Source organism: Bemisia tabaci, chromosome 3 (assembly GCF_918797505.1).
Source record: "Bemisia tabaci chromosome 3, PGI_BMITA_v3".
Classification (NCBI taxonomy): Eukaryota; Metazoa; Arthropoda; class Insecta; order Hemiptera; family Aleyrodidae; genus Bemisia; species Bemisia tabaci.
Genome location: NC_092795.1, coordinates 12,442,363 through 12,468,345, shown reverse-complemented (window position 1 = coordinate 12,468,345; position 25,983 = coordinate 12,442,363). Strand labels below are relative to the sequence as shown.

General features: G+C 35.6%; 2 protein-coding genes across 2 annotated transcripts in view; one reads left to right on the top strand and one right to left on the bottom strand.

Moving 5' to 3' along the window:
- Positions 1-15,752, top strand: part of Cals (calsyntenin 1) — a 197,690-nt gene extending 181,938 nt beyond the window's left edge. Inside the window, exons 6-17 of the mRNA XM_019061858.2 lie at positions 114-305; positions 740-991; positions 2,078-2,205; positions 3,019-3,196; positions 3,780-3,953; positions 4,552-4,684; positions 5,282-5,475; positions 5,833-6,014; positions 6,506-6,622; positions 7,003-7,201; positions 7,553-7,725; positions 8,775-15,752. Of these exons, the coding sequence (XP_018917403.2) occupies positions 114-305; positions 740-991; positions 2,078-2,205; positions 3,019-3,196; positions 3,780-3,953; positions 4,552-4,684; positions 5,282-5,475; positions 5,833-6,014; positions 6,506-6,622; positions 7,003-7,201; positions 7,553-7,725; positions 8,775-8,993 (2,141 nt within the window). The 3' untranslated portion in view covers positions 8,994-15,752. The remainder of the gene's footprint in view (positions 1-113; positions 306-739; positions 992-2,077; positions 2,206-3,018; positions 3,197-3,779; positions 3,954-4,551; positions 4,685-5,281; positions 5,476-5,832; positions 6,015-6,505; positions 6,623-7,002; positions 7,202-7,552; positions 7,726-8,774) is intronic.
- LOC109044210 (uncharacterized) lies at positions 15,284-24,635 on the bottom strand. Its single transcript, XM_072297765.1, has 5 exons — positions 24,023-24,635; positions 23,181-23,435; positions 19,618-19,914; positions 17,616-17,705; positions 15,284-16,141 (listed from the first exon to the last, which is right to left on the bottom strand). The coding sequence occupies exons 1-5, from the start codon at positions 24,359-24,361 to the stop codon at positions 16,025-16,027; spliced, it is 1,098 nt and encodes a 365-aa protein (XP_072153866.1). The 5' UTR covers positions 24,362-24,635; the 3' UTR covers positions 15,284-16,024.
- Positions 24,636-25,983: the final 1,348 nt, after the last annotated feature.

Here is a 25,983-nt window from a genome sequence, read left to right as displayed (position 1 = left end):
TGCATCCTGTCAATCATGCAGTGTACAATGCGTAGACAATCAAGGCATGTAATTTACTTTTTTCACATTATCTATACAGAATTTTAGTAATATTTTTTTTCTATTCTCTACAGGCATTCCTGAAAGGGTCGATTACGCGCCTGGATCAGGGAAAGGAGAATTATTTCCGGCAGCCCAATTAAAACTTTGTGATGTCCCATGCAATGTGACCAATGTCCAGTCAAAGTTAACATTGTCTACCTCTCACATTGGCAAAGGTTGTGATCGTGACACATATTCTGTCCAGAATCAACGTAAATTATGTGGTATGTTTAATTGTTGTATTTCTTTCCATGTATCATAACATGGACGTGGGTTTCAAATACTTTGTTTCTCCAAATCTGATGATGCCTCTTATTTTGCAGGCATGCATTTTTTAAAAATATTTCGATAGATTATAGTTTTTATAGCAGTACACACTAATATGTTTTCATCTAAGGGGGAAAAATGCCTAGAAATCTGCATCTCAAGCAGTAGTTATGACCTCAAGTTTCATTTATTCAGTGCCAAGCCATTTTCCTAACTTTCCTACTAACTATGTCAATCCAAGGTAATTGAAGTACTCAAAAGTATAAATAAACGGATTTTATCTCAATCAAGAGTAATATGCAACATATATAATTGAACTGTCCCTGTTTCAGCAGAACTAATATTCTTTGGTAATTTCTACTACAACTTATTTTTGCTTTTTTCACCGCAGGTGCCAGCAGTGAAAGTGTGGAGTTGTTAAACAGCGGAGAGTGGACCAAGACTTTATCTGTGGATGACGGTCGTGACAGTGATGAAATGTACGAATTTGATGGTGTATCATCTGCAGTGGCCATTCCTAATACCGTACTAAATCATGGTCTCGCTTCTACTTTCACAATATCAACATGGATGAAACACAAATCTCAACCTCACCTGGACAAGCATGCCAAAGAACACATTCTTTGCTCCGCAGATGACCACAGTATGTATTCCTTAATGTTTATTGACAAGTTTTGCCAGCTTGGGTCATAATAACACTTTGTTCCATATTTAATTTTTCTCAATTTTTTTCTTGAACATTTCAAGAATGAAAAGTTAAAATCAACCGAGAAACTTCTTTTCACTTGAAGCACCCTTGCAAAAATATGACAGCAAAACTGAAACTATGGTACGTGAAAATTGGGATTTTATTTATTTTCTTCAACACCCAGAGTGATCATAGGGAGAGGGAGGCTAAGAATGAAATAAATCGCTCACCTTCACTCTTTACTCAAAGATAACCCCTTGTTCGAAGTCAGGCAATAAAATTTTCTTTAATGCACTAGAATCTGCATTATGGCGTATAATCTTATTTTAACTGGTCACATAACTGATTAACAATAGTTGGCTAAAAATTATAGCTTATACTTTAATTAAATTGGGAAGTCAAAGGAAAAATCGTATATCATAGTGCACAAATATGAACTAATATTGGAAATGATCAGCAACAAAAATATTTTATTTCAGAGGGTTTTTTTTTTCTTATTATGTAAATAACTATATATCTAATTAAGTAAACTCCTCACTGTTCAAAGTCAGAAACTATTATTATTCAGCCTTTTGGCCATTCCATAATTTTAGTTTTTTTCATATCTTCAAATTATATAAATATTTTGACTTTGAGCCCCTTACCAAACAAGGTTACTTTGAAATTTTATCTGTTGATTTTATGCATTCTAACATATGAAAAAAGTCCTAACCGAGAAATTTTCATCCAAGAACCACCAGTGGCGTGGCGTGCTTTGCGATGTATCGATTGATCTGTCATTTAAACCTATGGAAAAGGATCAATTAACAGGGTGTTCGCTGCGAACACCTTAATAATCGATTCTTTACCACGGATTCCAATGGGGAAATATCGATAATCGATCATTCACGCCACGCCACTGACAACCACCTTTCATTGTGAATCACATTCTTCAAACAATATTATTCTTGAGTGCATCTGCATAAAAATCTTGTTTTTCAATCACTCATTACTGGAATCCTACTCAATTTTAATGTTTCCACTTTTTTTCCTTTATTTTAGAAATGAACAGACATCATTATGCCTTGTTTGTGCGCAACTGCAGATTGATCCTTCTGCTCCGTCGAGACCTATCTGATGGTGATTTGAATATTTTCCGTCCTGCTGAATGGAGATGGAAGTTACCGCAGGTTTGTTGGTTTACTCATTTTCTAAATCAGAAGGATTCAATGAGAAATAGCCTAACTATATCAGAAGACATCCACTTCGCTCTGATGTTTTATTATTTAAACAGAAAACCAAGCAGCACTGAAACTTGAAATTTTATGAGTATATTCTTCATAATCTGAGGTAAATTCATAGAAAGTTTGGAAGATGCTGTGTAATTTTCTTCTCTGTTAAAAAAATGAAACTTGAGAGAAAGTTAGGCAACATGGAATGTAATTAGGATGATTACAGTTAAAACTGTTCAATTATTAGTTTATTTTTGACAAATTCCAGCTAATTAGTAATTTCCATTATTTTAATTTGATGAAATCAGATCAGTTTTGTTCATTCGGAGGCATTTTAGAATTTTTTCAGTGAAGAAATTAAGTGTCCTCCCGAAAAGATCAAGAAATAATTAATCATTTGAAATGAAACGTCCTGGCTGTCTAGCGGCTGGGAGAACTGGGAAAGTCAGAAGTCCTAATTGGTCAGGGAGAGAAAAGGCATAGCCAGAAAAGTTGTGAAGTGAAAAAGTGTGATTCTTTTCATAACTTCATAGCGCTTTAGTACTAAGCCCCACAGCGCTCTTTCCCAGTTTGTTGTGAATTTCCTGTAAAATTTGAGTCCCCACCAATCCAGTCCAGCATTTTGCGTTGAGCTTAGTTTATTTTTGTTTCTTTGATTTAATAAAAATGCTCAAAGAAAAGCAAAAGAAAATTTACCAGACACTAATGTATAATAGCTGTTATATCAGCTTGTCAGAACTTTTCATTGATCTTAAATTTATCTGTTATCAGGTGTGTGATAATGAATGGCATCACTATGCGGTCTCCGTCCAATTTCCTGAAGTCCAACTGTACGTTGATGGCTCTCTCTTTAAATCGGAGAAGAAGAATCCAGAAGTAATCGATGACTGGCCTCTACACCCTACCAAAGATATCAACACCACATTGACAGTTGGTGCTTGTTGGCAAGGTAAAGTGATTTTAAAACCTTTAAGTAACCCAAAAAAGAGTTATTAGTTTGTAAGATGAGCCTAATTTTTGAACTGAACTTAAAGTGGTCAAAAGTTCTGACGAAAGTTTAGAGATCCTTTTTTCAAAATTATACGCCTGTTTTTGCCTCCTAATATTTTATGGCCAAAATTAAAGACTGGAAGTGAAGGACCAGTGTGAAGGACTTGGCTTGTCAATTTTTAAATTTTACAGGAATTTTGTTGAAAATTATCTATAAATGTAAGCAAGTTACTTTCAAAGGATTTTTTAAAATTCTACATATTGAAAATTATAGGTATGCCCCTCTATCGTTTGTATTTTTCAATTCACAATGACTTTGATGTTTTTTTTTATTTATTTATTTTTGTATTTTTTTTTACCACCGTCATTTTTTTCACCCTCTTTATTACGATTGCTTTTCTCTCAAGATGTGCATTATCATCAGTAACTTAGAGGTAATTGACCTCTTACATTAATTAGCATGAGAATCAGTGCATATATTTAGTATAGATTTCTAGCAGATTACAATTAGTTTAACAATCATCCTCCTTCTCTCATCACAGGTTCAGAAAACAAAATGAAACATCATTTACGAGGATATTTGGCTGGACTCTCCGTTTTACTTGGCCAAACTGAAAAACCACACGTTCTTGCCTGTTTACACAAATGTAAAGAAAGCTTGGAAGTACCAGCAATGGAACTCCTTGAACCCGGAATGGAACTTTTAACGAACAGTGGTAAGATAATTTAGCTTTTATTGATAGAAATGGAGTAAATGAAAATAATTTGCTCTAATGAAGCACTACTCTTCCCTCAAGAATGAATTCTAACTCCTTTGAAATACTTCAAAAACTCATCACGAAGTAGACTGTTCGTGCAATGTGGAAAACGAAATTCGAGCTGGCAAAAATTATTTCTCTCAAGGTTTTTTTTATTTTGTATGAGGAAGCCAGACAAAGCCTAATTTACAAGATAAGATCCTGAAGAAGAATGAAAAAGAAATCAAATTCTTTAAAAATGTAACGAGAAAATTGTATTAATTTTTTTCTATTCTAATGGAATTTAAAAGCAAATTAGATGTAACTGTGGTGCCGGTGCACCTACTAGACCGGTCCTGTTCTCTTGTTGGTGTGTTAGTGTCCTGGTCAGATGTGGCTCAATTTAATGACAATAATTTTTTTTCTTTAATTTACTTCAATTAAATCTGTAAATCGTGAATCCTCCACAAGAAACGAAAGCTCAGACATTTTAAACTCATATTTTGAAATGAAAAAAAAATTCCTGCTTACAGTTACAAAATGGAGTCAGAATTTTAATTTTCAATTGTTGTTTCAGATTTAACTGATTTGTCTGTAGAGGGAAATAATCTCACAAATCTAGAAGTTCTTGTAAAGAAAATAGGTTATGCAAATTCAAGAGAATTCCCAACACCTGGCAGACGGAACCTGCGTCTTACCACAAGTATTATGTAAGTATTTTTAGTCCGATATTTTACCAGTCTTTTAACCTTAATTTTCCAATCATACACTAAGGATCATATTCTTGGTTTTTTCTTTCTCTTCAGGGCCTTCAAATTCAAAAAGTTTTAAATTAACGAATGAAACAATTAAGTTAAAGGAACAAATTGAACATAGCCTATAGTTCTGCTCTTCAAACTTAAGTTGTCATTTTTATTTTTTGTTTAACTAATCTGCCAAGAAGTTTAACTTCTCCTGGTTTTTACAATTTTGAATTTATAATTTCATCAGCTGAGCCTGAACCTTGTTTCACTTTCAAGGCAAAGTGAAGACCCAAAGAGGCATGAGGTTAGAAGTACACTTGTGACATTTTCTCCCCCTGTGAATAAACTTGTCCAGTATTTTTGTCACCGTCGCTTCGTAAGGAAGAGGGCAGTTGAAAAAATAAGTTAATTAAATTAGATTTACAATAAACCACTAAAATGTGTTACGCAGTGCTCAAACACTACTATTTCTGTTTTCAATATTGAATTCGCTGTTTTACAAATCCAGCGTTTTTCAATAAATCGAATAAACGAATTAAAATGATATTTATTGAACTTTTACAGATGTGAACATAATCACCCTTTGAAAATCCCTCCAGTAGAAAGCTACGTAATGGTTTTGCAAGCTCAGCAGCCCAGCATTACAATTGTAGGTACAACAAGTGTTGCACGTGAATACCATGACTTCAGGCAAGGAGTCCGTGTTTTCACCGACTTGCACATAACTATGCAACCAACAATCAGTAGTTGGAAACACAGTAAGTAGTAAATAATTGCTAATCATTCTTAATTTTTTTTCTTTTTCATTCTTTGCACTGTAATGTGAAGTAAACAAGGGACTGCTGCATGATCCTTCATGCTGGCGCTTTGAAATCAGGCTTTTCTAGAGGTATAAGCCTACTGTGTTATTATTATTCAATTTGAAACAAGTTCGCTTTGAAAGTACAAACATTTTACCCTATTTCCTCATCTGCAATACCCTTCTTTCAGTTAATAAAATTGTCAACAATAGACCAAAAAATAAGATTTTTCGAAGAGTTAGTCATTAGTTCTTGCTAAAAAGAAGAGGGGAAAAATGGAAACCATTTATAAATTATTTTTTATTTTATTTTCAGGTGAATCAATAGGCGATAAGAAATTAGACTCATGCGTTGTTTCTGTGTACCCATCACTGAATCCAGACCATGAGACCATGTCCATACCCGATAAAGTTCTCACGCAACTTGAAATATCCGCAAAAATTAGCAAGGATGGTGCTACTTTGTCAGGATCTGATCTACTTTACAACTATGAAGAAGTAAGTCTCATCAGTTAAATAATTTTCTACGTTTCAGAAATAATAGCTTCTTACTTCAGCGTTTTCAGCCGGAGGTGTAAGGATGATATGGAAGGACAAAGCTTTACTAAAAGTGTGCTCCTAAGTAGTGCTATACATTTCATTCATTTGGTGTAGAGTTGTTATTACTCCTCTCAAATAGATGTCAGTACCTTATGGAATAGTTTTGACAAATTGTACCAATTTTATCTTATTATCTGAGGCAAAACTAGGTTTTGCAAACCAGACTAGTCGTAATTTTGCATAGTCGTCTTGATAAAATCAAGGCCACCCATATTCTGCAAGTTTTGAAAATGCAATTCAGGATAAACCTCCAAGGTATAAGTGGCCTTATCAACTCTTTTGGTTGAAAGTAATCTCGGTCGGCTAGTCGGCCGGAATTTTTTATGAACATTTAAATTAAAAGGTTTTTTGATCTGACATCTGAACAATTTTATGTTTTCTGTTATTAGGCTTTACGGCAAATTCAGTACACAAATCAAAAACCGGCTTACTATTTGAATAGAGTGTTCAAATTGGTTTGCTCAGAAATGAACGGACGATTCTTAAGCAATGAATATGTTCAAACGGTAAGTAACTTCCTTTACAAATGTGCGTTTGTCTCTTTTTTTTATACCTTCAGCATCATTCTACAGCAAATTTCACAACTCTATTATTTCTGTTTTTATTACCACTGTCAAGGTAGTGAGGTAGATGTCATATTCCTCCAAAAAAGTCATATGCAAAATGAAATAATACACTCTGTGAAATGTTTTTCCAAAATTTCTAACCATGTTTGATAACAATTTTATCATTTGCGACAAAGAATATTTGTTTACCTCCTGAGAATCTTTTGTCTTATTTCCATTTTTACTTGCTTTTGCTCAATCAATTATCAAGATGAGTAACTATTGGACAGCGCCTGTCTAGCTGAATCTATCTTGTGTAACTTGAAGTATGGATTTTTCAGTTGACGGTCATACATCCCAGAGTTGTATCGGCAAGCACAGCTCAAGAAAGTGCAACCCCAGAAACGATTGCTGCTGTTCATCCAGCACATGCTCAAATCGCGGTTCATCAAGTCGAGATGAACCCTCACGCCATAGTTAATCACTACTTGGAGTCAATCTCATCAGATCACTCGGCCAGTCCAGCTTTTGTTGGAGGATGTAAGTAAAATATTAATCCCTAAAGTACTGAAAGTAAGATTTTAATAATGGTAGGCACTGTCAAAAAAATATATTAGGTTGATTTTCATTTTTCATTAATTTTTTTAGCGACCCAATTTGATGTAGTAGACAGATTCTGGTCAAATCCGTCCAATTTTTCTTGCTTTCTTTCTTCTTTTATATAATATCTTAAATTCTGTCACTGAGTCAGATGATTTCTCATCCATGCAATAATCGCAGAAAGCATAGTATCCTCAAAGGTGTAGTATCATGAATTTTAGAAAAATGCAGTAAAAGGGGGAGTTATTTTTACCTCTATGTGATTCACTGAATATTTTTGGAATGTTTCAGCTCATGTTGTCACCGTTATGTTGGTTGTCTGCGTTGGATTTTTACTATTATTAATGGTAGTCGGAGCACTCAGAATTCACTCAGCTCATCATCGAGCCACTCAAGAAGAAATCGCAGATGCTGAGATGGCTTGGGATGACTCAGCTCTCACAATAACTGTTAATCCGATGGAGGTACGTTTCTTTCGTATTTGCTTCCGCAACTGCGCCTATGAAAAGGGTGAAAGCAGTCCAGCTCTAGAATGGGCTTGTTGCAAACTTTTGCTGGAGCAAAAATAAGAGTCGTTACTCATAGATAATGTTTCAAAAATGACGATTAAATGCGCATTGGCAAAGTCTGAGATGCACTCCTTACCTCACAATTTGCCTAAGAAATTTTCATTTTTTCGAGCTTCCCGCTTCAAAACCGATACCATGGCACAGGTGAACATTTCGTTAGAGGAGTCATTCCATCCAACCCCTGCTCACAAGGATACTATGCAATATTCAGCATAGCCGACGTCAATCCGCCAAAACACTGGTGACAGGATGATGATTCTAACCACCTGATTGCAATCGGCGTGTTTACATTCACATTTTTCTCGCATTGATAGATATCCGCCTTGATTGACCTCGTGTTTTCCGCAACTTGGGCGCTGAAGCGTCGGCCATGTTAAGCAGGGATTGAATGGAACAACTCCTCTAATGAAAAGCTCACCTGTGCCGCAGTATCCACTTTGAAGCGGGAAGCTTAAAATAATGCAAATTCATTACGCAGATGATGAAGTTAGGATTGCATTTCAGAGTTTGCTAATGCGCTCATCATAATTTTTGAGACATTATCTAGAAGGAACAACTCTTATTTTTGCTCTAGCAAAAGTTTACAACAGGCCCATTGTAAAGTGTTATGAATGAGAGTGCTGAAGGGATCATGTAAGATCTGAGTCCAACCACATTACTTAATTCTGAATACATTTTTATCATCAATTAAACTTTGGTTTAAAATATTTTTATTCCACTCTTCCATCATTATTTCTATTTCAGTTCAAAGACCTTACTTAGTGCAGAAACGCGAACATGTCTAAAATTTTCGAAAGTTCTCAAAGAATATAAAGATAGCACCAAAGGTTCAGAGATTCGCTTTAAACTAAAAGCATAGGAAAGGAATGATTGAAGAGATCATGGTGTTTTAATTTATCTTCAGTGCGTTGTCATAATTTTTTTCTTCTTTTTTGTCAATATAGCAAATCAACGGGAGTGGTGGAAAACTCTCAGGTGTGAGCAGTTTAGACAAAAGTCTTGGACATGAAGACGATGACGGAGACGAAGATGATGACAACTCATCAGACGACAACTCGAGTTATCACGATGAAGATGGAGACTCATCAGAAGAGGAAGACGCCCATGCAAGCAGCTGCAAAGTCAAAGACTTAGAGTGGGATAACTCAACGCTGGCCATTTAAAGCGGTCAGTTGCCAACTGGCTTTTCTCTCCTGTGAGTGTTTCCTTAGGTGTAATAGTATACCATTACTTTCATGTCTTATTCTTGCTAGCTCTGCAATGACGATTTCTTCTCAATGAACCTCAATGGACTTGTTACAGTGTCTGCCGACAGACCTCGTAGAGACAAGCATGCGGTTTCTGTTTTTGCCATTTTCTACTGTTTTTCTTTTTTAACGAATTTCTCGTTTTTAGAACAATCCCTTTATCAATTTATTTCTTTTTAGATTGTTTGTTTGTAAATTCTTTTCTTGCAATCTCTGCGACGAATGTTTCAAAAAGTCCATCGAGGTCCAATTTGTTTGAAATAGTTGATATGCAGTAAAGCCCTGTCGGAAGTTATACATTATTTTTCTAAGACTGATTTTAAATGAACATCCACAGGTTAAGAATTTCTCCTCACTGGCTTTGAAGGACAGAGATGAAGTTTTTAGTATAGAAGTGGCTTTTCGTCGAGATTTTCTTGAAATCATCAAGAGTTAAATTGAATATAATCTTGATTTTTCATCGGATGACAAACTTCTTGACGCGTTTTACTGTATATATTAGTGCAAGAATGCAAAATTTGCGTCTCTTTGTTTTAATTTATTTTTTTATTTACCTCTTTGTTTTCAATTTTTATGGGCGTATTTTTACATTGGTACTCTTAATGCATTTCACAAAATGCCTACCTAATAAATTTTTGATCGTACACCCATGGTTCAAATCTTAACGTTTGAATTTTATATTTTGTCATTATTGAAACGAAAATCTGTTTTTCCCAGCAAGTCCGTGCAGCCTTTCTTTTCAGATGTGTCCTCCACCCTGGTCTGCAGTATTGTGTCCTTTTTTTCTTCCTTACTCTTATCCTATTTTGCCTCTGCAATAATTTTAAGTAGCCAAGTCATGATTATTTGAAAATCGGATGCATTCAACAATTTTTTGTTTAAGTTTTACTGCACTTTATCTTTCATTAAATGTATATTTTAAGGATTTTTTAGTTTATGCAAAATAATGGATTAAAAGAGCATCCATGTGTCACAACTCATTAAATCACTTTCAATGCAGAAGCTACAAGCTGAAACCGGCACTTATCGTCTCCAATATTAGTTCTCTATTCATTAGGAAAACGTTGATTTTCCTAAAAAGATTGACTCAAATCAGTTGATGTTATTACATGATAGCGTATATTTTTTGATTCACCTCTATTTCTTGCAGGTTTTAATTATTGTAAGCCCTTTGAATGAGAATCCATAAACCGGAAGAGAGAACGAAACTTTAGTTCACATAGTTACTGAAGGTTATAAATTTGGTTTTTTCCCAATTTTACAAGCCGAGAGGTAAATGTGTTATTAATCTGTCATTATAATTTGAAAAATTATATCCTTTCACGTACATCAGAGAATCGTGTGATTTTTAGCCCAGGCTTACATATCTTACCTGAGATGTCCTCCTACAAAAGGGGAGAAGTTCATCGCTATGCTTTAAAATTGCTTTCAATCACGGATATCTTTTCTTGCTTTGTCATGAATTCGAAAAATTCTATTACGAAAATTTGACAACAATCAGGCGTTTCAAAGTTTCATAGAAGTTTTCAGTTGGAATTTGGACTTATTAGTCTATAGATACCTTTTTTAATCAAAACGTTAGTGGTAATTTTGAAACATAGCAACAGAATTTTCCCGTATTGAAAAAAAGTGACTTGGTTATGATGGCATAAGAAAATGAATCGTTGGACAATGTTGTTTGTTAGATAAAAGAGAGGAGAGAAAATTTACAAGTGAACAACTAACCTTTACAGAAATTATTCATGTTGATCGGTGAAAATTGAATCCTCATAGTTATGCTATCAGCAAAAGGTCTCTTCAGCGATCAAGCTCAAGGAAGCATCTAAATCTCATAACTTGGTTTGCTTTTTTCTTCTTTCTGTTCATCCTCTTTGTATGAATTGTAAATTTAAGCACTGCACCTTGTAACATAAATATTCTATAGTGTAGCTCTTTGTTGTTATATGGAAGGCAGATTGTAGGTAACAAACTCGCAAGTGAGAAATAAACAAATCTTTTAAAAGTCTGAGTCTTTTACTATTAATTATCAACCAAAATTGATAAGGATTATTATCAGAATTAGCAAATCAACCAAGGTTGTGAAATGTGGATTGTGTCGATTTATTCAATGGTGTCTTGTGGCATTTCTCTCTTTGCTTCAGCTATAATTCTATCTTAATCTCACCTATTATTTTTGCCCACTTGCCCTCCCCCCCTCAGCTCTTCACAAACTCATTCTAAATGTATTCTACCCCCCCTGTAAATTTATCTATACATAATTTTTTTAAATCAAATGCTTGTGTTATTAATGGACTAGTTTTAAATAATTAAGTGGAAAAAACATCTCCTCTGTTTCTTTTTTTTCTGCTGGATGAAATTTTTCTTCTCTTTCTCTCTCTTTCTTTCCTCTGTTTTCCTCACCTTTCTTTACTTTTGCTCTCACGATGGTATTTCATCTAAACCATTCGCTAAATTCACCTGTTTTATGCATAATCGAAACAACGTTTATATCACTTATGAGCCTCTTACATTCTGGGTGTTATGATGAGTATTATTGTCCTTTATAGAGCAACTATCCAGCCACCATTTGCACCTTTTTGCACTGCTCATTTCAAATACGCATCTCTCTCTTGCCTAATCCTTGTAAGTCAGTCCAAATTTACTCTCTCACCAGAACTCGTAAATTTGTAATATTAAATTAAAAATTTGTTACACACTTTGACCATCAAACTCCAATGCGTTTTAATTTCTGAGAGTTAGAAAAATATTCATCCTGCAATTTTTTCTAACTATCTTTAAAATGTAGACTGGCATAATAGTCAAGCAAAATGTCCTGCAAGAAAACAGTAGGATCCATTTTCCCCCATACAGATGAAATCTTACAATTCAAAAAATGTTCTGCTGGACAGAAAATAGTTGTTATGTATATTCTGTGTATTTGTAATGTTTCCTTTTGTGAATTACCGTCCTGATATAGAGGGGCATTTTAACTCACTTTTCCTCTTTCTGCTTCAATATTTTTTTTTCTTTTATTTTTTTTCTTTTTTTCCAGCCACAAGAAATAAGTGGTAGTTCTTTCAGTTCTGAGTAAAATATTATCAGCAATTTATTTCTTCCCCTATTGGTAAAATATGATGTCCTGGTCAATTTTCTCTCTGCAAAGCGTGTCTTAGTGTAATGCATGTTTTTGAGGAAAATAATGGCTTGTAATGAAAGAGAAATATAATTGTCGAGAATAGCGTTAATTAGATTGGTGCCTCAAACCATTGAGTGAGATTTGATGATCATTTCTACTTATTTTAATTGATTTTTGAAAGTGGAGGGGGGAAAATGAGTTAAATATGCTTACTTCTTTTTTGAGTATTCTCTCTTATCCTGTCAAAGAATTGGAAAGTACTTAATTCTCTTAGGTTTCTCGTAGGTTCTTGTATTCTATCTTAATTTCTTTACATGTCTAGCTTACAAATTATTTACGAAAACTTATTATCGTTTATTTTGTACTAATTTGTTACAATATTTTCTACTCATTAGTTTTTTGTGCCATTTTAATTTTATCTTGGTTTTGGATCTTAACACAAGTATTTTATTTAAAAAAGACGAAAATGTAAAAAAAGGATAAAATAGAACAAAAAACAAGTTTGAAAAAAATTTAAGTATTATAATTATAAATATACATACACAGTATTAAGTATATATTTTTTTTATATTGTTTAAGCCTCTAATTTTTATTTTGTGTAAGTATTATAAATAACTTATTTTATCGGTTACACTTCATATTAAAGCACGTAACAAATTTATTGTGTTAGTCTAATGTGTGTAAAACTGTAAATCATAAACTTGAATGTTTTAGTTTCACCCTCTCCGTTAATTTTTTCTCATTTCCATCCATACTATTTGTTTGTGTTTTTATCATTTTAGACCCTGAGTATATTAACACATCAAATGTTTTTCACCAACCTCACCACACCCAAAAGTTATCTGGATACCATTGTAAAAGATTCTCTGTAAAATACTTATATTTTTCATCAATGATAAATCTCAAATTGTTTGCAAGATTGGTGGATGAAATGAAAACATATAAGTGGACTTCTCAAAAAATTGTATCAACCTCATGAATTTAAATGTAGTCTTTACTGTAAGAAACTCAACACAGCATTATGAAGTTTCTTGAAAATCGTTTTTTCTAGCATTTTCAACTTATCTTGGCCCAGAAATAGTCCTTGATTAAAAATTGGAATTTTTCCTAAGCTTAAATTGATGTCACCTAGCAGTAGGGATCCAGCTAAATCGGGAATTTTCGGAAAAGGCAAAAGAATATCTACATATTTCAGGTACAGTTTCAATCTAAATGCTATCATACGCAGCCCGAGTTCGAGGGTTGAAGCTTTGCTGTAAAAGGAAACTTTGCGTCAAATAACTGAGGCTTAGCTTTAATAATTAGAGCGTTTTTACTTGCAATTTTTTAATAGAAAATTCTGTTTTGCTAAAAAGTATGACCAAAAATCACGTTTAGCAAGAAGGATGTATCTACAAGAGAATTAACACGGTTTCAGTATTTCATGAAGTTTAAGTAATCCCTCTCAAGTGTTTTAGCCTTTCTGTTCTCCTCTGATTTCACTTCTATCATGTATTATCAGTACTGAACAATTTCTTATGAGTTTACTTCTCAAACTCATGATGCTGTTAGATCCTTATTTGCTAAATGATGTTGAATCCACATTTTCACATTGAAATTGTAGATGCTATGATCCCATTAATTTTCAGTTGTAACTTCCTTGGGTCAAGTAACGGGAGTCTTGAAATCCAAGAGACCTGCAACTGTGTTGTGAGATAACATCTTCAGTAAACGACAGAAGAAAAAAATTATTCAGTAGATTACAGAATTATAAAAAGGCATGTGAATTTAGAAGCCTTGTAAACTGGCATCATCTCATAAATTGGGTGTGAATTGTATTATTATTTTCTCTTTTTAGTGCTTAAAGGGTATTTATTTCAGCTTCAATTTACTTGAGCAAACTTTTTCTACTTTTTTAGTGATCCACAATTTTACATCTGCTTCTCTTTGATCGCAAAGAAAGTCTACATTAATCTATTCTGCTTAAAATCAACTACAAACCAATTCTGGTACTTAACACCAGTAGTATTTTATTGTATATATTCTGAAAACTTGTTGTCCAAGTAAACCCTTTAATCGTAAAGTTGTTGAAAGTCAAGTTAATTGTTAAACATATTTTTATGCATATCAGATTTTTATTTTGATGCAGATCCATGCTTCTGTGCATTTTGATTTTTTATTATTTTATTTCATTCTTCATCCATTGTATCAATGTTTCTCTCTGAAAATGATCAAAATTACTTATATGTAGCAAACATAAGTATCATTTTGCCTTGAAATTTTCAAAATCTGATTCATGCACTTCAAGGAAAAACCCAATGCCAACACGAACATATTGCATGGAAAATGTGATTTCTTTTACTTTTCTGAACATCAGTAGAACATGCAAAAAAAATTAGCAATACAAATTCATTCTGAAGCTAAAATTTGGGTCTTTGAATCATATCCACTTGAATAATGCAAAATTCAATAAAAAAATGTCTCTTCCCGATGGAGTGCTAGTATGTAGACTCAATAATTTTTCGTTGTTTTAACTCTAACGTGCAAAGTTAACTCACCTTAATTCTGTACGTTACATTAAATCTAACGGTGCAGCCTCCTGACCAATTTTGTAAGTCCAGACAAAGCTGAAAGGCCTCCCTCTTCAAATCTGCAATCAAAAATACATGCATTATGTATGAAATATGCTTGTTTTACTTCGGAGACAAATCGTGCAGCTTAATTACTGGTTATTTACCGGTTTCCAAAATTAGTTTCTTTGTTGAGAATCCAATCAGTATCTTTTGCTAATCGGTGATTGGGGTTGCAGTACAAATTAATTTTCCTTTTTTGCTGTAGCATTGAATGAATTGTTTGCACTTCACTTGTCTTAGCTTTTTTCCAGATAGGATTCATGCTTGGCTTTTAAGTCATAAAGGCAATGTACTCACTTCCATATGACTATTTATTGTAATTTAGTACAGTTTACATTGATGTCTTTATTCTTTCATTATTTTACGTGACTGGAATGAAATTCCGCTTGTTTTAGAAGATCCAAGACAATGGTGTACATTGGATAAGAAGATTGTCGAAAAAGTGTGTACAAATCCTATTTTGCTGTTTTAACTGCATGCTGCTAATTTTACATTCTATTAAAGTAAAATTAGCCGTGAAGTGGTCTTTTCAGCGAGTCAAAGATTTTTGCATTTTTTCTGGATCAGAATACTTAGATCATCATCTATTTTTATCGCTTTTTTTTCTTTTCAGTGTGTTGACAACTTGCACTATTCGTGTACAGTTCATGTTCTCAGTTACTTTCTTACCTAAAGTATTACTCCGCTCATTTTAGTTTTTGCAAGATCCTCTCCTCCTATGATGATATGTAAGCCTTGTACCCCCATGTACCCCCATCTCTTGTTTTTTTAAATCCAAATAACATTCCATGATTGTTTTAATAGAACTAAAAGCTAGCAGAAGTAATAACAACCAATGAAAACATATTTGTGAAGTGGTAAAAATAATTTTTAGGTGATTTACTTTTGTGATTTGTAATGAATAACGTCTCTCGCTTTAATAAAACGGTTAAAAAGATTTTAATATCATTCTGCTTTGTTTCTTCCCCCCCCCCTTTCACAAACTTGGCTCTCATAAATATTTGCATTTATTTAAACCATATTTAAATATTTTTACCTTTACAAGATTTGAAACGTATCTTGTGTAGCAGAAGTTTGGCAGCGTGTAAGTGGGTGCTTGTATGAAACTCACAAAGACGTTTCCGCAGTTAAGTGCAAATGAAACATCACAGACCATCAATGATGTTCCTCCCTTATAAAAAAGTATGAGTTCCATGTTTAAAAATAAAATTATGTAGCTCTCAACCTTGCAACATAATGGCAAACTTGTCGTTGTTCTCTTGCACCAACTGTTCTGGGCCAATTCGACGCTTAATTTGTATCAAGACCACCAAATATGTAAAAATCGTAGCCACCATCTGCAAGAAAAATCGATAAGACCCCAAAATTATTGAAACCTATCTTTCCTTTTCTAGATCTGCCTTAATCTTCTGATGTTAAATTTTCAAGAAAATGTTTGATCTCCTAGATTTTAGTCTGACATTTTAAATCAATTTTTAAGGAGGTATGACATTCAAGTTTGATTTTGGAACTAGTAAGCTAAAACGGCCTTATCAGTGTTTCATTTAAAATGATGATGGATAGCTGACACTGGTTTTGGTACCATGTCGCGTTATGACGTAGGACAGCATATTAAAGGCACTCTGTCACATTAGACGAACTGGAAACATCTAATGGTTCTGTTTGAGAAAGCATTCGAAATAATCGTGAGAGAGCAAAAAGTTGAAGTTAATTTTTGGGTCAGTGGTTTTGGAAGGACAACACTGAATTTTCTTGGATGAATTTGATATGCACTTTATTCTCCACACCAGATTACAATAAATGGAGATTCTGCACTTGGTAAAATATGTTAAGATGACTTGCGAGAGCTTAAGAGAGGACATGTAGTCATAGCTGAAATGATAAACGCAAAGTAAGTTTTTCTCGTTCACATTTAGGGCACATAGAGCCAGAAAAGGACCTTTTAGGCTGTGTTGCATCGGCCACCTGGTGCACCAATAAAAAAAATATTAAAGAAATGAGATGGTGCATCTGATTGTATGCAAACATTGGTTTAAGGCCTTCAAACGCTTGTCATGGAGAAACATAAAGTGGGTCAGAAGAAATGAGGGAGAAAAGAATAGACTAAAAATCTGTCCTTGGGCAAATTTAGAGGAAAAAGTTGCGTAACATGTGACAATTAGCTCATTGATTTTGAGTTTACTCATGCTTGACATCTAATTTTGGAAGGGACGGTAAAAAGAGACTCCAAAGATCAATGTTCTTTGTTTCTTTTTTATGATCGATACTGAAGGAAAATTGAATCTATTTAATTAAAGTCCAAAGTGAATGAGAGAAGTGTGAGGCAGCTTTGAAAAAGTATGCATATTAAAAAAATATTGTGGAAAAATTTGTAAAAGTGATAATGATGGGAATGAAGGGCACTGGTAATTTTAAAGCATATCATCGGCGTAAGTCCGCAACCATGTATTTCGATTTGCGGCGTTGCAGGCTTCCTGTCATACTTTATTTTTTAAATTAAAAACTACTCAACGGCAATTCTTAAAAACTGCGGTAATTTTTCCTCTCAGTACCAAGAAAATTCCGCAAAAACTTCAAGGAAAAAACCAAAGGAATGATGTCGATTTGTTCTCTGTTAAAAAAATAAAATATGAGCGGAGATTTACAAACACCGCAAACGAGATATGTGGTTGCGGACTTACGCTGTCAATATGCATATTAACCAGGCATATAATGCCAAGCCTTTTGGGCCAGATGAAAAATTTGAATAGCATTTTTAAAATTTGACAAATGCATTTTAAGTAACACACTAATTCAAGTATGTATACTTACTGATGTGAAAGTAGAACGTTTTAACTTAAAATATCCATGCACAGTAAGCACAGGTTTAAGATTCATGAGTGAGTAGAAAAAAACTCTTTCCTGTGAAAATATAAAATTAACATAACTCTCAATGCCTCAGTTGATATTTGTAACTTGGAGTCAAAAGATATTGTAATCTGATTTTCCTTGTGTTGGGAGAGAACTGCACTGTGGCCTCATTGTTCGCAATATTTCCTTTTAATTTTCATGACAAGGAATGACAAGTCATATTGGAAAAATAGGATAAATTTTTTTCGTTCCTAAGTTGTTAAGAATAGTTTTTCAAAATTGAATTCAGCCTTTCCCAAAAACAGTTTTTCTCAAAATGTTTGACCAAAAGAAAAAGAGCGAGAAAGAGGTCATCAAAGTGGGTGGGATTTTTTCATCTTTCAGATTTTGATTCACATGAATTAATGGACTTTATCTGAGGAGAACTATTTTACCAGTGTGACTGATGGGTGGGCTCATGTTATTTCAGCCTTCAAGACTTAACAGACTGGACTGCATTTTGCAATTTGGAACTATAAATTCTGGCTCTCCTGGAAAAACACTTATGTGCATAGAGAAACTAATGGCCTGTACATCGTTTTTAAACCAGGCTAGAATTTATAGTTCCAAATTGCAAAATTTAGTCCTAATAATGCTGTGCATTTGATGCTTAGTTTGCAGTTTTCTTTATTTATAAAAAGTAAAATATGGAGATCCCCTGTCCTTTAGTAATTCCCTCCGAAGGGTTTCTTTTTTGGGTGTAGCTACTGAGGGAGTCTGCTTCTTAATCTTACCTCACTAGAATTTGAAATAGTATAATTTGCAAACTAAGGAAAAAGGAGGGAAAATCACAAAGTTTTTAATGAAAATTTCCATTATGGTAAATACATCTACAGGGTGTCTACAAGTCCGGAAATAGTACTGATTTTTCAAGGGCGGTCCGGAAGTACTGAAAAAGTGTGGAAATTTTGCAAGAAAGTCCGGAATTTTTTTCATTTTTGTCGCAATTTGAGCGGGAAATTCAAATTTGTGAAATTTTTCGAATTTCGTTAGTTGAAGGTATTGAAAAAGCACTGAATTTTTCTGTTGAGGAGGTACTGAATTTCTTGGGAACGTACTAAAAAATTACTGTAAAAGTACTTATTTTTGGCCAGCCTGTTTTATATAGTAGAAACCTTGATCTAAAAAGCAGTCAATTTTCCAAAATTTTCCGGGGAAGGCTTCTCGCACACCCCCCCCCCCCCCCCCTATGTACACGAGGGGTATGCCATTTCCCCCGACACCCCCCCTGCCCCCCTTCCACGTCATTGAGATTAGGGTTAGGAAATTGTTAGGAGTCGTTTTTCTAGGGGAGCTTGAGGCCCATAGCGAAAAAAAAGGTGTTAGCATTTCGGGCATCTTGGACTTTCTTTTGATGACGTAGGTCGGTACGACGAGTTTAATCATCGATTTTCTTGGAAATGGTGCGATTTATGGGAAAAAGTCATTCTATGAAAAGTGCTTGAAATTATATCATGAGTTGATTTAAGCAAAAAAAAAAAAAAAAAAAAAAAAAAAAAAAAAAAAAAAAAAGGACATTATGGTCCGTTTCCAGGTCAGGTCCAGGTTAGAGAGAGATATATATAGTGATCCTTGCAAACTCACCGAGAAGACGAATTTTTTCCGATTCTTGGCAGGTTTATAGAGATTAACCTTGATTTGTATCTCTTCTATGCACTTTATGCATCAGGAAACAGAAAACAGACGAAACGTTAGTTCATAATTTTCATAGAAATTCAGAACAAAACTTTATCCTCATCTTGGAGCATTGGCAGAGATGTGAGGATCTATCTGGAGAATCTTAATCCAATGCTGCTTAACGCATTGACACATCTCATTTATAACATTGGTCATAGCCACCTTAACATTTAATGTTAAGGTGTGTTTAAAATTTAGTGTTGAGGTTCGACCCACCCTAATTTAGTGTACAATGAATCGTACTCACTTGATTGGTAATAGTTTCACCGTGGTCATAGAGCACCAATAAAAAGTACAAGTGTCTGTACAGAATTAAGAAGACCTCAAGTGCAAATTTTTGCCATTCAGCTCGCACCGCTCTTTTCGGGAACACGAGGATCAGTCGGTATAAATGCAAAATCAGTCCCACCATGATTGGCACAAAATTATCCAGCGATGTAGTGTTGTGGTAAAGGTTTCCTGACTCCCGCATCAAGCTGCTCAACTCCAACCACAGGAGACGAAATGGCTCCAGCTCCTCAGCTTGTCCTCTCGCCATCATTTTCTGAGAAACAACGTTTGAATGAGTGAATTTGTTGATCAAGCACGTAAGTAGCAGCAAAATCGCCATTTTTGAGATCAAGAGGCGATTTTTTCAGGATTTTTTGGCGAAAAAATCGCCCGGATCATTGAGGGTCGGATTTACCAACTTGCCGCCCATGGGCCGCCTGTATTTTGCCGCCCCCTTATCATTCGTTTTGAAACATCAATGAAAACCATTAAGTGAACGTGCCAAAGGGAGAGGGGTGCATTAGACGCGTTCATTCTTGTTGGACACATTATTTGCGAAACCCCTGTCAACACGACTAGCAAAAGTTCACAAAACTTTGCGCAAAAGTTAAGTTCCGTATACCTATCTCTGTGTGGACGAGGCCCTCCATTTGAAGAAATGAACGAAAAAAAATTATGAAAGAACAAACATAAATGTGATTTAATAATTTCAACTTCCGCCACCGCGCCGCGCTGACCGCGATGGGTTTGGCGCAATTCTTAAAGTATTCTTACAGTCTTGTAGGCGCTTTGCGTTTCACGCCGACCGCTGCTGACCGCACTGTGTTTGACGCAATACGTGAAGTATTCATGCAGTCTTGTAGGCGCTATGCGTTTCGTACTGACCGCACGCTATGCGTTTCGCGCTGATCGCACTGTGTTTGACGCAATGTGTGAAGTATTCATGCAGTCTTGTAGGCGCTGATATGTGTTACATGCCGACCGCCGCGCCGAGGGTTTCTCCTTTTCATCTCAAGTCCTCGTCATCATTGCTCTCAGCGCCGCGCCGTGCCAGGCTAAATTGCGTGTTTGGTTTCTCTCTTAACTCGACTAATTAAAGAAAGACGACAAAATTAGAAATCAATATATACTCTCAGGAAATGAGAGATTTTGTCACCTTTTCTCGTCTGTAATTTTTTTCTGAATCCGACTTTTTTTTGTACCTATATTTAAAAAAATTACAATATTTGCCGCCCCCTAAATTTGCCGCCATGGGCCGCGGCCCATGTGGCCATCCCCTAGATTCGGCCTTGGGATCATCAACATAGATCTGAGCGATTATCCTCGATCTTGTCGCAAATTTGTTTATTTTCTATGAAATCGAAATTTTAATCTCAATTTATCACAATTTCTTGTCCGATAATATTGCGGTAAATCGCCGTCAATAAAATCTTGATTTTATTGCAAATTTATGTGATGAAATCGCAATTTTTCATTCACTTCCATTGCAATTAATCAGCGTCGATAACATCGTGATACATTCTCCAATCAAATCGCAACTTATCGCGATCACTGCTACTTGGGTCTCCAGAGCAACTGGATAGTCAATGCATATATGTAGGTGTCCAAATTTTAATCAATCGAGCAGAACAGAAATTTCAATTCAAATTTCAAAATTTTTCGAATGTGTTTGTAGATTACATTACCCTGAGCATGCCAGTGAGAGGGGACGATCCTTCCCATAGAAATGCAATTAATTTGAAGTAGCGCTCTGAATTTCTGGCTGGGACCATCCGTATTGGTCTTCGCCTATACTGCCGTGTTAGGAAAAAATCCCGCACGGGCTTTTAGGCGTTGCCAAATTTCCTGGGACAAATCACGAATATTCGGGACAATTTGTAAATATTTTTCTTCCAATTTTTGGAGAGTTCTGTTCCTAAGTTGATCTAAATACACTGAAATATTCAAGGAAAATATTTATGATTTTTTAAAAAATAAACGTTTTCTAAGAGGAAATTTGGCACCCCCCTGAATATTCGTACGGCGTTTTTCCTTAGCACGGCAGAAGAGCGCTGAGTGTGTGCGGTGAATATGCTCGTTCAAAATTTTTACATTGCACCAAGTTGAACATCTACCAATATTTTAAGTATCCCGTGCGTTTCAAATTCCGCGCTCTTGATTTTGCGCGGGATGACTTCCCGTTCGCTGTGCACAGAGTGCACGTTGCGCGTGCTCACAAAATGACGAATAATTTGACGGCTAGAGTACAAAACCACGTACCTCCTTTACGATGTTTCAAAATGTCCGCTTCTATTTTACTTTTCGAGGAGAACCAAGTTCCCTCGTAAAAATCGGCAGTAGAATGTGTGTTTCAAAATACTATAGACCTAAAGCCGGCTGTAAGATTTCCAATTGCTTCTGTAGCCAGCTGTACAATTTCCTATAGCCTTTTATAGCCGATGGCGATTAAGCAACAGCCAGACGATAAAGTTTATGCTAAACGTTACTAAATACGGATACTAGGATTTAGTTAGTTTTTGGACTACCGCTCTCTTTTTGTGCCGTAGTATCTTGATTTATTGTGCGAGGAAAGCTCCGTACTTTTGAAGGATGCCTGTCATTCTTGACATGTTGGAGCGCCTTCAATTACTTATGATACTGTGCAATACCTCTGGTGTGAAATAGTTGCTTCAGACGCCGTGGCACGCGGCGGGCGGGCAGAGAGCGCGAAACGCGCATTGGCGCCTACAAACCTAACGCGGATACTTCACGCATTGCGCAATGCGTGAAGTATCCCTGTTAGGTTTGTAGGCGCCAGTGCGTCGCCGCTCCGCTTTGTATCAGGCTCTAATATTTAATCTCGCGGAGTCAGCGTTTTTCAATTCATGATTTTGAAATGTTTGCACACTCTGTATGGACTATTCTCATTTTAATTGATGAAAAAAAAATATGTTTTAAAGGAAAATATAATGTGTGTTTTGTAAATATTAAGGTAGTTCCGTATCAAACTTAATGATTCCCAAAGCGCACGAATTTCTACGCGATTTCTTATAGCCTTTTATAGCCAATGGCGATAAAGTGTAAAGCCCGGCGATAGGAACTATAGCCCGACTGTATACTTTTTTATAGCTTCGTATATCTTGAAATCATCGTAGAATATTCTGCTAATGAAGAAGAATAATCGAGGAGGTTCTCGATGAATTTTGTTAAGCAGTCTCTCAAGGAAACCATAAAGTATGACAGGAAGTCTGCAACGTCTCAAACGGAGATATGTGGTTTCGCACTTTGGCCATCAATATACACGCTGAAAATGGGAGCTGGTGATTAGAATCATGGTCGCCATTTTTAGGGGAGGAGGCTTTATTTGGCAGAGACAAAAGCTGGGGATGCTCTAAGATTGATCAACAGTGACGAAAATCGGTCAACTTTAAAAGCCAGGCGAGGAAGGGGGGATTCTGCCCTCCCGTCGTTTCCAATCGACTTTTCTGATTTTTGGATCCAAATCGTCCTTATCTTTTTTCATTGAGGTGGAGAGAAATGTGGTAGCAGGTTCGCACTGACCTGGAATTGAACGTTGTATTCACGACTTGCAATCGAAGCCGCCTTGAGACTGACGTGAGACAAGATGTACACCAGCAGGATCTGAACGTATGGATACGAATACGCCAATCGGAAAATGAACAAATCAGGAATGTACGTGGGTGCTTGCAGCAAAAGTTGCACAAAAATGAAAAGGAAGAAAGCCACGTGTAGGACGGAATACAGCTTTACAATTCTCAAGTCTATGAACGTTCCTGTTCGGAGCTTAAAGTGTCTCTGGAAATCAAGAAAAACATTGGCCAGGGATACAATTTTGAAAGCAAGGTATGAGAGAGCAGCTATTAATGCTTATTTTAAATTCCATTTACACCACTTTCTCGAATGTAAAAATCAGTTTTCTAGGATTATAACATAAATGAGAATCAAGCGGATAGAAACTTCAGTCTCTTATGCCGCTAGTCGTGAACCATACATATGAACTCGGACTTTTCATTGAAGTTCCACATCGATCGCTCCTCGGTAAAATTCCAGAAGTGTAAATGATGATTTGCGTTCTTGGGAAGAATTTATTGACAAAGTTGAATAAAAATTAATAATAATTTACTTCATCGGCACAATAGGCAATGCTGGAATTAAGAAAGAGCGAAGCACTCTCACGATCAGTTAACGAATCTCATTATACCACCTGCCGGCCTGCATGCAGCAACTATTCGGGCTCCATGGATGTCCGTGTTGCATATGCTTGGAAGAGAAGGCGTTTTGACTCGCCAGGCAGGCACTTCTACTTCACCAGCGGCGAGCGATTAAAATAAAGGAATTTTTGCGCGTTCTTTTCAAATCCGGCCAAAATATGAACTGCTGACCTGAAACCTATTCCAAGATCGAAAAATGGCGCCGAACTGACGAGATTCAACGAGGTAAGTAAATGGGAGGACGAGAGTTGTCATCATGACTGTGCATGAAACATAAGTTTCAATCTTGATCAGGAAATCGCCCGTGAGAAGATAAGCGTATGTGTAAACGTGGATGAGCATAACTCCGGATATGATCGTCATAAAAAGGTAGCCTGATAAAGCAAATACAAGGTATACTTTGTCGACCTCATACCGCAGGCTCCCTGGACAAAAAGAACAAAGCAATGCATGAAAACATATGCAAAAAAAGAACGAATACCTAGGTAAATAAGTACCCAGGTAGCACATGCAGGTAGCAATAAATTGCAATTACACGGTAGAATTATTGTTATTTCATCGGAGTGTTGTATTATGTTGCATGGCTACTGATCGAAGGAACACTTCTCATTGAAATGTATTGCAATGAAATTGAAATAAGTTGCAATTTTTTATTGCATTGCATACTGCCTATCTTTCCGACGCATGGAGCTCATTTTGTTCATTGTATAAAATCGGCATTTGTATACCAAATGGTGTAAAAATATGGCAATTTCATGGTAAGAAATTGAAATTTTATTGCAATAAATAGCCATTTCATTTCAATCATTTTCGTTGCAATGTGTTACTTGTATAGCAGACTGTCTTCAAAATATTTCATACAGTTCATTCAAATTTTACACTGACACTTACTTGAGTTTTTGACCGCGAATAGGTATTTCATCTCAAAACTCAAAATCGGATGAGCCGTTTAAAATTTTGTGCAACGTTTTAGATTTTGAATTTTGGCCCCTCCGCCACATGTGCTCCACACAGTGAGAGATGAGTGTAACGTGCGTTTGTAGTTTTCTGGAAGGTAGGTAAGCATGTTTCCCTGCAATTGACAGGGTAGGCAATAACGGATCCTCAGGAGCCGCAATAGTTGTAGGTATCCGCGTGTTAGAGCAGATAATAAAAACGCTGTCGGATAAGAAGAGGCTTATTAGCGACTTCCTCTGAGTACCTCTGAAAAAAAATCTCGTCCATTGACTACGTGTATCCCCAGGGAAAGAATTTAGTATCTGGAAGAATTGACAGAATAAATAGAACTAGGTATCTGACCTGATTATGGAATTCAACCGGGTATATCTATTCAACACAGAGTCGATTAACATACGCATCTTCAATTTTTAAGCTGAAGAAGCTGTCAAAGAGATATAGGGTAACCTATATTCAGAAGTGCTAACGTAAAATGTCTTTCAAAAAGTATAATAACGTATACCGATGGTGACGGAGATCTGAATTTTGTAACTGATCACTAATCACTGTGATAACTGATTGTGGGGGTTTTCCTGTGCGTAGCACGGATTTCCCGCTAGTCTTTTGATAAATGAAGAAAATTTTCAATGAATTTTAAGGAGAACTGTAGATTAATTATCATTGAAACATGGGCGGATACCTGCAACGTTGCAATCGGAGATTTGCCTTTTGCGACTTTAGGTACCGACTAAAAAAGTTGAATATATCCACAAAGAACGCAATACACTATCTTTAGCACATGAAAATCGCTTAAAAATTATGAATACCTGTGTAAATCATTCTTATCGGAAACAGTCCCATCAGTTTTAAAATCGTCAAAAAAGGCATAACACATTCATAAAAACTATTCTCATTAGGTTTGTGCAAATCTCGCCAGAAACGACAGTATAAACTTCGCAAATTCATCCTCATAAAAAAAAAATATATATATTTACCACAACTTAAAGCATTTACTATTGAAGTGCAGAATTCGACGTGATGGGGCTCATTCATGAGTGCGCTTAGAATGTAGTCCGACTGAATTAAAATATCTAATTACACAGCAAATTAAATTGCCTCGACTACCACCAGGCACTTTCAAAGGCAAAGGAGAGTATAGGTTGCAAATGGATTGGACTTGAAGCGTACCTATAACG

Bases quoted from the DNA above. Each gene is read 5' to 3' on its own strand.
- LOC109044210 (XM_072297765.1), bottom strand. From the start codon at position 24,361: ATGTGCTACCTGGGTACTTATTTACCTAGGTATTCGTTCTTTTTTTGC. The intron at 23,436-24,022 runs GTCAGCAGTTCA...CTTGATTTCCAG, and splicing joins GATCTTGGAATAGGTTTCAG to AGACACTTTAAGCTCCGAAC. The intron at 19,915-23,180 runs GTCAGTGCGAAC...GTTGTTTCTCAG, and splicing joins AATACAACGTTCAATTCCAG to AAAATGATGGCGAGAGGACA.